Source organism: Osmerus eperlanus, chromosome 7 (genome assembly GCF_963692335.1).
Source record: "Osmerus eperlanus chromosome 7, fOsmEpe2.1, whole genome shotgun sequence".
In the NCBI taxonomy this organism is placed as follows: domain Eukaryota; kingdom Metazoa; phylum Chordata; class Actinopteri; order Osmeriformes; family Osmeridae; genus Osmerus; species Osmerus eperlanus.
In genome coordinates this window covers 18,504,349-18,512,945 of record NC_085024.1, presented here as the reverse complement: position 1 = coordinate 18,512,945, position 8,597 = coordinate 18,504,349, and the positions used below count along the sequence as shown (strand labels likewise).

General features: G+C 47.9%; 1 protein-coding gene and 23 non-coding genes across 24 annotated transcripts; all 24 read left to right on the top strand.

Annotated features, from left to right (window-relative positions):
* Nucleotides 1-348: 348 nt before the first annotated feature.
* On the top strand, nt 349-420 carry trnam-cau (transfer RNA methionine (anticodon CAU)). The gene has a single exon. It is a non-coding gene; the product is annotated as a tRNA-Met (tRNA).
* Nucleotides 421-564: 144 nt separating this feature from the next.
* trnam-cau (transfer RNA methionine (anticodon CAU)) lies at nt 565-636 on the top strand. The gene has a single exon. It is a non-coding gene; the product is annotated as a tRNA-Met (tRNA).
* A 338-nt stretch (nt 637-974) lies between these two features.
* On the top strand, nt 975-1,047 carry trnar-ccu (transfer RNA arginine (anticodon CCU)). Its single transcript has one exon. It is a non-coding gene; the product is annotated as a tRNA-Arg (tRNA).
* A 6-nt stretch (nt 1,048-1,053) lies between these two features.
* trnam-cau (transfer RNA methionine (anticodon CAU)) lies at nt 1,054-1,125 on the top strand. The gene has a single exon. It is a non-coding gene; the product is annotated as a tRNA-Met (tRNA).
* Nucleotides 1,126-1,269: 144 nt separating this feature from the next.
* trnam-cau (transfer RNA methionine (anticodon CAU)) lies at nt 1,270-1,341 on the top strand. Its single transcript has one exon. It is a non-coding gene; the product is annotated as a tRNA-Met (tRNA).
* A 144-nt stretch (nt 1,342-1,485) lies between these two features.
* trnam-cau (transfer RNA methionine (anticodon CAU)) lies at nt 1,486-1,557 on the top strand. Its single transcript has one exon. It is a non-coding gene; the product is annotated as a tRNA-Met (tRNA).
* A 118-nt stretch (nt 1,558-1,675) lies between these two features.
* Nucleotides 1,676-1,748, top strand: trnar-ccu (transfer RNA arginine (anticodon CCU)). Its single transcript has one exon. It is a non-coding gene; the product is annotated as a tRNA-Arg (tRNA).
* A 6-nt stretch (nt 1,749-1,754) lies between these two features.
* On the top strand, nt 1,755-1,826 carry trnam-cau (transfer RNA methionine (anticodon CAU)). Its single transcript has one exon. It is a non-coding gene; the product is annotated as a tRNA-Met (tRNA).
* A 144-nt stretch (nt 1,827-1,970) lies between these two features.
* Nucleotides 1,971-2,042, top strand: trnam-cau (transfer RNA methionine (anticodon CAU)). Its single transcript has one exon. It is a non-coding gene; the product is annotated as a tRNA-Met (tRNA).
* A 144-nt stretch (nt 2,043-2,186) lies between these two features.
* On the top strand, nt 2,187-2,258 carry trnam-cau (transfer RNA methionine (anticodon CAU)). Its single transcript has one exon. It is a non-coding gene; the product is annotated as a tRNA-Met (tRNA).
* Nucleotides 2,259-2,376: 118 nt separating this feature from the next.
* On the top strand, nt 2,377-2,449 carry trnar-ccu (transfer RNA arginine (anticodon CCU)). Its single transcript has one exon. It is a non-coding gene; the product is annotated as a tRNA-Arg (tRNA).
* A 222-nt stretch (nt 2,450-2,671) lies between these two features.
* Nucleotides 2,672-2,743, top strand: trnam-cau (transfer RNA methionine (anticodon CAU)). Its single transcript has one exon. It is a non-coding gene; the product is annotated as a tRNA-Met (tRNA).
* Nucleotides 2,744-2,940: 197 nt separating this feature from the next.
* Nucleotides 2,941-3,012, top strand: trnam-cau (transfer RNA methionine (anticodon CAU)). Its single transcript has one exon. It is a non-coding gene; the product is annotated as a tRNA-Met (tRNA).
* Nucleotides 3,013-3,120: 108 nt separating this feature from the next.
* On the top strand, nt 3,121-3,193 carry trnar-ccu (transfer RNA arginine (anticodon CCU)). Its single transcript has one exon. It is a non-coding gene; the product is annotated as a tRNA-Arg (tRNA).
* A 6-nt stretch (nt 3,194-3,199) lies between these two features.
* Nucleotides 3,200-3,271, top strand: trnam-cau (transfer RNA methionine (anticodon CAU)). The gene has a single exon. It is a non-coding gene; the product is annotated as a tRNA-Met (tRNA).
* Nucleotides 3,272-4,114: 843 nt separating this feature from the next.
* Nucleotides 4,115-4,186, top strand: trnam-cau (transfer RNA methionine (anticodon CAU)). The gene has a single exon. It is a non-coding gene; the product is annotated as a tRNA-Met (tRNA).
* A 144-nt stretch (nt 4,187-4,330) lies between these two features.
* trnam-cau (transfer RNA methionine (anticodon CAU)) lies at nt 4,331-4,402 on the top strand. The gene has a single exon. It is a non-coding gene; the product is annotated as a tRNA-Met (tRNA).
* A 338-nt stretch (nt 4,403-4,740) lies between these two features.
* trnar-ccu (transfer RNA arginine (anticodon CCU)) lies at nt 4,741-4,813 on the top strand. The gene has a single exon. It is a non-coding gene; the product is annotated as a tRNA-Arg (tRNA).
* A 6-nt stretch (nt 4,814-4,819) lies between these two features.
* trnam-cau (transfer RNA methionine (anticodon CAU)) lies at nt 4,820-4,891 on the top strand. The gene has a single exon. It is a non-coding gene; the product is annotated as a tRNA-Met (tRNA).
* Nucleotides 4,892-5,035: 144 nt separating this feature from the next.
* trnam-cau (transfer RNA methionine (anticodon CAU)) lies at nt 5,036-5,107 on the top strand. Its single transcript has one exon. It is a non-coding gene; the product is annotated as a tRNA-Met (tRNA).
* A 181-nt stretch (nt 5,108-5,288) lies between these two features.
* On the top strand, nt 5,289-5,360 carry trnam-cau (transfer RNA methionine (anticodon CAU)). Its single transcript has one exon. It is a non-coding gene; the product is annotated as a tRNA-Met (tRNA).
* Nucleotides 5,361-5,910: 550 nt separating this feature from the next.
* Nucleotides 5,911-5,983, top strand: trnar-ccu (transfer RNA arginine (anticodon CCU)). The gene has a single exon. It is a non-coding gene; the product is annotated as a tRNA-Arg (tRNA).
* Nucleotides 5,984-5,989: 6 nt separating this feature from the next.
* trnam-cau (transfer RNA methionine (anticodon CAU)) lies at nt 5,990-6,061 on the top strand. Its single transcript has one exon. It is a non-coding gene; the product is annotated as a tRNA-Met (tRNA).
* A 470-nt stretch (nt 6,062-6,531) lies between these two features.
* Nucleotides 6,532-8,473, top strand: elp6 (elongator acetyltransferase complex subunit 6). Its single transcript, XM_062466350.1, has 7 exons — nt 6,532-6,685; nt 6,827-6,905; nt 6,999-7,069; nt 7,171-7,292; nt 7,377-7,566; nt 7,810-7,974; nt 8,070-8,473. The coding sequence occupies exons 1-7, from the start codon at nt 6,632-6,634 to the stop codon at nt 8,190-8,192; spliced, it is 804 nt and encodes a 267-aa protein (XP_062322334.1). The 5' UTR covers nt 6,532-6,631; the 3' UTR covers nt 8,193-8,473.
* Nucleotides 8,474-8,597: the final 124 nt, after the last annotated feature.

Sequence of the window (8,597 nt, the reverse complement as noted above, 5' to 3'; positions counted from 1 at the left end):
GCGATGTCTGCTGTGACCAAAGCCTTTCCGACCAACTGCTATCTGCGGGTGAAAAAAACAGGCTCTCAAGCCCCAGTGGCGTAATGGATAAGGAACTGGCCTCCTAAACCAGGGATTGTGGGTTTGAGTCCCGTCTGGGGTGATGTGGCGCCGCGGAAGCGTGCTGAGACCATAACACAGAGGTTGACGGATCGAAACCATCCTCTGCTACGAGACTTTTAAACCATTGTGATCTGGGCCTGAACCATGTCACCAAAACCTTTCTGTTACCTGTGGGGAAAGAGAACTTGAGTAAATGGCCTCCTCTGTCAAGTATTGTGGGTTTGACTCCCAATTCAAAAGCCAAGTAGCAGAGTGGCGCAGCGGAAGCGTGCTGGGCCCATAACCCAGAGGTCGATGGATCGAAACCATCCTCTGCTACGAGACTTTTAAACCATTGTGGATGCTATCTGGGCCTGAACCATGTCACCAAAACCTTTCTGTTACCTGTGGGGAAAGAGAACTTGAGTAAATGGCCTCCTCTATCAAGTATTGTGGGTTTGACTCCCAATTGAAACACCAAGTAGCAGAGTGGCGCAGCGGAAGCGTGCTGGGCCCATAACCCAGAGGTCGATGGATCGAAACCATCCTCTGCTACGTAACTTTTAAACCATTGTGGATGCTATCTGGGCCTGAACCATGTGTTCTGGAACCAAAACCTTTCTGTTACCCTAAAACTATGGGGAAAGAGAACTTGAGTAAATGGCCTCCTCTGTCAAGTATTGTGGGTTTGACTCCCAATTCAAACGCCAAGTAGCAGAGTGGCACATCGGAAGCGTGCTGGGCCCGTAACCCAGAGGTCGATGGATCGAAACCATCCTCTGCTATGAGACTTTTAGACAATGGGGAAACCGATATGGGCGTGAGCCACGTCTGCTGTGACCAAAACCTTCCCAGTCAACTGCTATCTGCGGGTGAAAAAAACAGACTCTCAAGCCCCAGTGGCCTAATGGATAAGGCACTGGCCTCCTAAGCCAGGGATTGTGAGTTCGAGTCCCGTCTGGGGTGATGTGTAGCAGAGTGGCGCAGTGGAAGCGTGCTGGGCCCATAACCCAGAGGTCGATGGATCGAAACCATCCTCTGCTATGAGACATTTAAACCATTGTGGATGCTATCTGGGCCTGAACCATGTCACCAAAACCTTTCTGTTACCTGTGGGGAAAGAGAACTTGAGTAAATGGCCTCCTCTGTCAAGTATTGTGGGTTTGACTCCCAATTCAAAAGCCGAGTAGCAGAGTGGCGCAGCGGAAGCGTGCTGGGCCCATAACCCAGAGGTCGATGGATCGAAACCATCCTCTGCTACGAGACTTTTAAACCATTGTGGATGCTATCTGGGCCTGAACCATGTCACCAAAACCTTTCTGTTACCTGTGGGGAAAGAGAACTTGAGTAAATGGCCTCCTCTGTCAAGTATTGTGGGTTTGACTCCCAATTCAAAAGCCAAATAGCAGAGTGGCGCAGCGGAAGCGTGCTGGGCCCATAACCCAGAGGTCGATGGATCGAAACCATCCTCTGCTATGAGACTTTTAGACAATGGTGAAATCTGGGGAAACCGATATGGGCGTGAGCCACGTCTTCTGTGACCAAAACCTTCCCGACCAACTGCTATCTGCGGGTGAAAAAAACAGACTCTCAAGCCCCAGTGGCCTAATGGATAAGGCACTGGCCTCCTAAGCCAGGGATTGTGGGTTCGAGTCCCGTCTGGGGTGATGTGTAGCAGAGTGGCGCAGCGGAAGCGTGCTGGGCCCATAACCCAGAGGTCGATGGATCGAAACCATCCTCTGCTACGAGACTTTTAAACCATTGTGGATGCTATCTGGGCCTGAACCATGTCACCAAAACCTTTCTGTTACCTGTGGGGAAAGAGAACTTGAGTAAATGGCCTCCTCTGTCAAGTATTGTGGGTTTGACTCCCAATTCAAAAGCCAAGTAGCAGAGTGGCGCAGCGGAAGCGTGCTGGGCCCATAACCCAGAGGTCGATGGATCGAAACCATCCTCTGCTACGAGACTTTTAAACCATTGTGGATGCTATCTGGGCCTGAACCATGTCACCAAAACCTTTCTGTTACCTGTGTGGAAAGAGAACTTGAGTAAATGGCCTCCTCTGTCAAGTATTGTGGGTTTGACTCCCAATTCAAACGCCAAGTAGCAGAGTGGCGCAGCGGAAGCGTGCTGGGCCCATAACCCAGAGGTCGATGGATCGAAACCATCCTCTGCTATGAGACTTTTAGACAATGGTGAAATCTGGGGAAACCGATATGGGCGTGAGCCACGTCTTCTGTGACCAAAACCTTCCCGACCAACTGCTATCTGCGGGTGAAAAAAACAGACTCTCAAGCCCCAGTGGCCTAATAGATAAGGCACTGGCCTCCTAAGCCAGGGATTGTGGGTTCGAGTCCCGTCTGGGGTGATGTGTAGCGGAGTGGCGCATCGGAACCGTGCTGGGCCCATAACCCAGAGGTCGATGGATCGAAACCATCCTCTGCTACGAGACTTTTAAACCATTGTGGATGCTATCTGGGCCTGAACCATGTCACCAAAACCTTTCTGTTACCTGTGGGGAAAGAGAACTTGAGTAAATGGCCTCCTCTGTCAAGTATTGTGGGTTTGACTCCCAATTCAAAAGCCAAGTAGCAGAGTGGCGCAGCGGAAGCGTGCTGGGCCCATAACCCAGAGGTCGATGGATCGAAACCATCCTCTGCTATGAGACTTTTAGACAATGGTGAAATCTGGGGAAACCGATATGGGCGTGAGCCACGTCTTCTGTGACCAAAACCTTCCCGACCAACTGCTATCTGTGGGTGAAAAAAACAGACTCTCAAGCCCCAGTGGGCTAATGGATAAGGCACTCGCTTCCTAAGCCAGGGATTGTGGGTTCGAGTCCCGTCTGGGTTGATGTGTAGCAGAGTGGCGCAGCGGAAGCGTGCTGGGCCCATAACCCAGAGGTCGATGGATCGAAACCATCCTCTGCTATGAGACTTTTAGACAATGGGGAAACCGATATGGGCGTGAGCCGCGTCTTCTGTGACCAAAACCTTCCCGGTCAACTGCTATCTGCGGTTGAAAAAAACAGACTCTCAAGCCCCAGTGGCCTAATAGATAAGGCACTGGCCTCCTAAGCCAGGGATTGTGGGTTCGAGTCCCGTCTGGGGTGATGTGTAGCAGAGTGGCGCAGCGGAAGCGTGCTGGGCCCATAACCCAGAGGTCGATGGATCGAAACCATCCTCTGCTACAATACTTTTAAACCATTGTGGATGCTATCTGGGCCTGAACCATGTCACCAAAACCTTTCTGTTACCTGTGGGGAAAGAGAACTTGAGTAAATGGCCTCCTCTATCAAGTATTGTGGGTTTGACTCCCAATTGAAACGCCAAGTAGCAGAGTGGCGCAGCGGAAGGGTGCTGGGCCCATAACCCAGAGGTCGATGGATCGAAACCATCCTCTGCTACGTGACTTTTAAACCATTGTGGATGCTATCTGGGCCTGAACCATGTGTTCTGGAACCAAAAACTTTCTGTTACCCTAACACTATGGGGAAAGAGAACTTGAGTAAATGGCCTCCTCTGTCAAGTATTGTGGGTTTGACTCCCAATTCAAATGCCAAGTAGCAGAGTGGCGCAGCGGAAGCGTGCTGGTCCCATAACCCAGAGGTCGATGGATCGAAACCATCCTCTGCTATAAGACTTTTAGACAATGGTGAAATCTGGGGAAACCTATATGGGCGTGAGCGATGTCTGCTGTGACCAAAGCCTTTCCGACCAACTGCTATCTGCGGGTGAAAAAAACAGGCTCTCAAGCCCCAGTGGCGTAATGGATAAGGAACTGGCCTCCTAAACCAGGGATTGTGGGTTTGAGTCCCGTCTGGGGTGATGTGGCGCCGCGGAAGCGTGCTGAGACCATAACACAGAGGTTGACGGATCGAAACCATCCTCTGCTACGAGACTTTTAAACCATTGTGATCTGGGCCTGAACCATGTCACCAAAACCTTTCTGTTACCTGTGGGGAAAGAGAACTTGAGTAAATGGCCTCCTCTGTCAAGTATTGTGGGTTTGACTCCCAATTCAAAAGCCAAGTAGCAGAGTGGCGCAGCGGAAGCGTGCTGGGCCCATAACCCAGAGGTCGATGGATCGAAACCATCCTCTGCTACGAGACTTTTAAACCATTGTGGATGCTATCTGGGCCTGAACCATGTCACCAAAACCTTTCTGTTACCTGTGGGGAAAGAGAACTTGAGTAAATGGCCTCCTCTATCAAGTATTGTGGGTTTGACTCCCAATTGAAACACCAAGTAGCAGAGTGGCGCAGCGGAAGCGTGCTGGGCCCATAACCCAGAGGTCGATGGATCGAAACCATCCTCTGCTACGTAACTTTTAAACCATTGTGGATGCTATCTGGGCCTGAACCATGTGTTCTGGAACCAAAACCTTTCTGTTACCCTAAAACTATGGGGAAAGAGAACTTGAGTAAATGGCCTCCTCTGTCAAGTATTGTGGGTTTGACTCCCAATTCAAACGCCAAGTAGCAGAGTGGCACATCGGAAGCGTGCTGGGCCCGTAACCCAGAGGTCGATGGATCGAAACCATCCTCTGCTATGAGACTTTTAGACAATGGGGAAACCGATATGGGCGTGAGCCACGTCTGCTGTGACCAAAACCTTCCCAGTCAACTGCTATCTGCGGGTGAAAAAAACAGACTCTCAAGCCCCAGTGGCCTAATGGATAAGGCACTGGCCTCCTAAGCCAGGGATTGTGAGTTCGAGTCCCGTCTGGGGTGATGTGTAGCAGAGTGGCGCAGTGGAAGCGTGCTGGGCCCATAACCCAGAGGTCGATGGATCGAAACCATCCTCTGCTACGAGACTTTTAAACCATTGTGGATGCTATCTGGGCCTGAACCATGTCACCAAAACCTTTCTGTTACCTGTGGGGAAAGAGAGCTTGAGTAAATGGCCTCCTCTGTCAAGTATTGTGGGTTTGACTCCCAATGCAAACGCCAAGTAGCAGAGTGGCGCAGCGGAAGCGTGCTGGGCCCATAACCCAGAGGTCGATGGATCGAAACCATCCTCTGCTATGAGACTTTTAGACAATGGGGAAACCTATATGGGCTTTAGCCATGTCTTCTGTGACCAAAGCCTTCCCGGTCAACTGCTATCTGCGGGTGAAAAAAACAGACTCTCAAGCCCCAGTGGCCTAATGGATAAGGCCTCCTAAGCCAGGGATTGTGGGTTCGAGTCCCGTCTGGGGTGATGTGTAGCAGAGTGGCGCAGCGGAAGCGTGCTGGGCCCATAACCCAGAGGTCGATGGATCGAAACCATCCTCTGCTACGAGACTTTTAAACCATTGTGGATGCTATCTGGGCCTGAACCATGTCACCAAAACCTTTCTGTTACCTGTGGGGAAAGAGAACTTGAGTAAATGGCCTCCTCTGTCAAGTATTGTGGGTTTGACTCCCAATTCAAACGCCAAGTAGCAGAGTGGCGCAGCGGAAGCGTGCTGGGCCCATAACCCAGAGGTCGATGGATCGAAACCATCCTTTGCTACGAGACATTTAAACCATTGTGGATGCTATCTGGGCCTGAACCATGTCACCAAAACCTTTCTGTTACCTGTGGGGAAAGAGAACTTGAGTAAATGGCGTCCTCTGTCAAGTAATGTGGGTTTGACTCCCAATTCAAATGCCAAGTAGCAGAGTGGCGCAGCGGAAGAGTGCTGGGCCCATAACCCAGAGGTCGATGGATCGAAACCATCCTCTGCTATGAGACTTTTAGACAATGGTGAAATCTGGGCAAACCGATATGGGCGTGAGCCACGTCTTCTGTGACCAAAACCTTCCCGACCAACTGCTATCTGCGGGTGAAAAAAACAGACTCTCAAGCCCCAGTGGCCTAATGGATAAGGCACTGGCCTCCTAAGCCAGGGATTGTGGGTTCGAGTCCCGTCTGGGGTGATGTGTAGCAGAGTGGCGCAGCGGAAGCGTGCTGGGCCCATAACCCAGAGGTCGATGGATCGAAACCATCCTCTGCTACGTGACTTTTAAACCATTGTGGATGCTATCTGGGCCTGAACCATGTCACCAAAACCTTTCTGTTACCTGTGGGGAAAGAGAACTTGAGTAAATGGCCTCCTCTGTCAAGTATTGTGGGTTTATGCTTTTTAATCCATCCACCTTAATAAATAAGTATATACTTTTAGAAAAATACTGAAATATTTGTTGTAAAATGGAAGTACAGCCATGAAAACTGATATTAGTTAAAACAATAGGTGTGGTGTGTATGTATATAAATAAACAGCCCCACCTATATCAGCTGCAAGCACACTGCAATTTCCTATAAAATAGTTCCCTTTCAGGTTTTAATATTGGATCCATGGGTTCGTCAACCCACCGGGAAAATGGTTTGCCAGATTAACAATCAAACTCAGAGTCTGCTGGTCGTGGGATTTTTTGTGGCGATCGAGATTGATCACTCCCGTGCTGTAGGTGGCGAAAGTGCACCTCTCAATGATTGTGCCAATCTGTCATTGAAGAAGAAGTGGTCAATATTTAACAATCAGGATGCCTCAGTTTTAACAAGACTTAATCAATTCTGAGTCAAATATGTTTGGAGAGCTCAACAGTATTCTTAACACCAGTCCCGACGACTTCACAAGGGTAAAGTATTTAGCCAGCTGGCAAGCAAGAAAGCATATTTACCCGACATATATTTTGTGTAAAATATGGGCAGTTAGCGAACGAAGTCTGAACGTCTAGCAGCTAGCTAATTAGCTAGTATTTCTGCTTTTCTGTCTGCAGGGAGAGTTTACTTTGGTGTCTGATAGACAAACAGATGCCTCTTTCTTAATTCACCATTTTCTCTCATTTTATTTACGAGGTGAGTGTTTCGAATCACATAAAAATGCAGCCGGTAATTGGAAATCAAAGAAGTTAACTAGCTCCATATCATAATGTTTATTCTGTGTTTCAGCGGGTTGCAGAGTGTGTTTTCTTGGTCTTGTCCAGTCTTTTAGTCACTACAGTTCCGTCAGTCAGAGAATTGTGAGTTTTATTGATATATATTGACTTACAGGTTCAAAACACCCCATGGGTCCATAGGAGTTCCTTGTATAGCTAACTTCAGTGTATCTGTCTTTTTCCAGGGTGTGAATCTAGCCCAGGCAAGGGAAAAGGGGCAACTGATTTTTCTCGAGGGACTGAAGGAATCCCTTAAATTCTTGCTTCATAAAGAAACCAAATCAGCGTCAGTGTATCATTTTCTACGGTAATTTAACTTCGTAATAACTGATGGTTCCTGACTCACAGACACGCACACACACAGTAAGAAACTATTTTTCTTCATCCTTAGAGACTCTGATGTGGGCCTGAGAGAGCTGTATAAGTTTGTGTGTGGTAGTATTGTGGCAGAAAGTGAGGAGTGGGGTCCTCCTGTGCTCCTGGTGGATGACCTCAGTGTTCTTCTAAGTCTTGGAGTTAGTGTTGAATCAGCACTGGATTTCAGTCACTACTGCAAGGCCACCATCTGCTCTGAGCTCCAGGTAAGATGTAGCCCACTGCAAAACAACATGCATACACATACTACTATAAACAGTTGCTGGAGACATTTTTACATATCACACACATCACTTGGATCCCTGTGTTAAATTGAATCGCACAAATGTATCTTCTGAGTTTTCGATTACGGACAGACTAAATAATTTTTTTCTCATCTCTTGTCATGCTCTGAAATACATTCACAGTTGTAACTTGATATGCATCCCTTTTTCTACTCTAAACTCTAGGGTAGCATGGTGATGTTAGTACGATGTGAGGGGGAGGATGAGGAAGAGGTGGATAATGATGAAGAAAGCTCAGAGAGACTCATGAGAGGTCTGACCCACCAATGCAGTCTTGCACTCAAAGTACAAGGACTCTCTACGGGCTACTGCAAGGACATCCATGGACAGGTAAGATGGCTTGTTTGGTATTGTATAGAGAAAAACAAGTGAAAGCTAGTTATGAAAAGGAAAACTCCAAACTAAAGTGTGTGCGTTTCCCTTAGGTGGAAGTGTGTTGGCGGGGACAAGGCTACAGGCAGCAGAACCAGAGAAAACTGTTTCAGTACAAGGTCCATGACAAGGGGGCTTCTTTCTTTGCCCGTGGGACATCCAATGCTGTCCTCTAAGTCCAGCCACCAATCAACCTTAAGCCATCCTTTTATCATTATTAGACCCTTCTGTTTAAGGAGAAGAACTTTGTTAACTTCATCAGATAATAAAGGACCAAGAATGGAAAATAATGTAAATAGAGAAATGCCCTGTGTCTGGTTTTTGCTTAGATTTGAGTTGGAGGGGTGCCATCTTTTTGGAATACTTGTTAGCACTGGACTGAACATACAGGCCTGAATGACATCTAAGATCACAGGTTTGGACAAAGATGATTTAATAAACAAAAACATGAAATGCATCTATATAAAGGTTTGGGGAAATTATTGCCAAGTAAAGATATTTTTGAAAGTATGCAATATCCTTTGATCTAATTAACCACGAGATGGCGCAATGTGAACACATTTTATGAAGGGTGAAGGGTC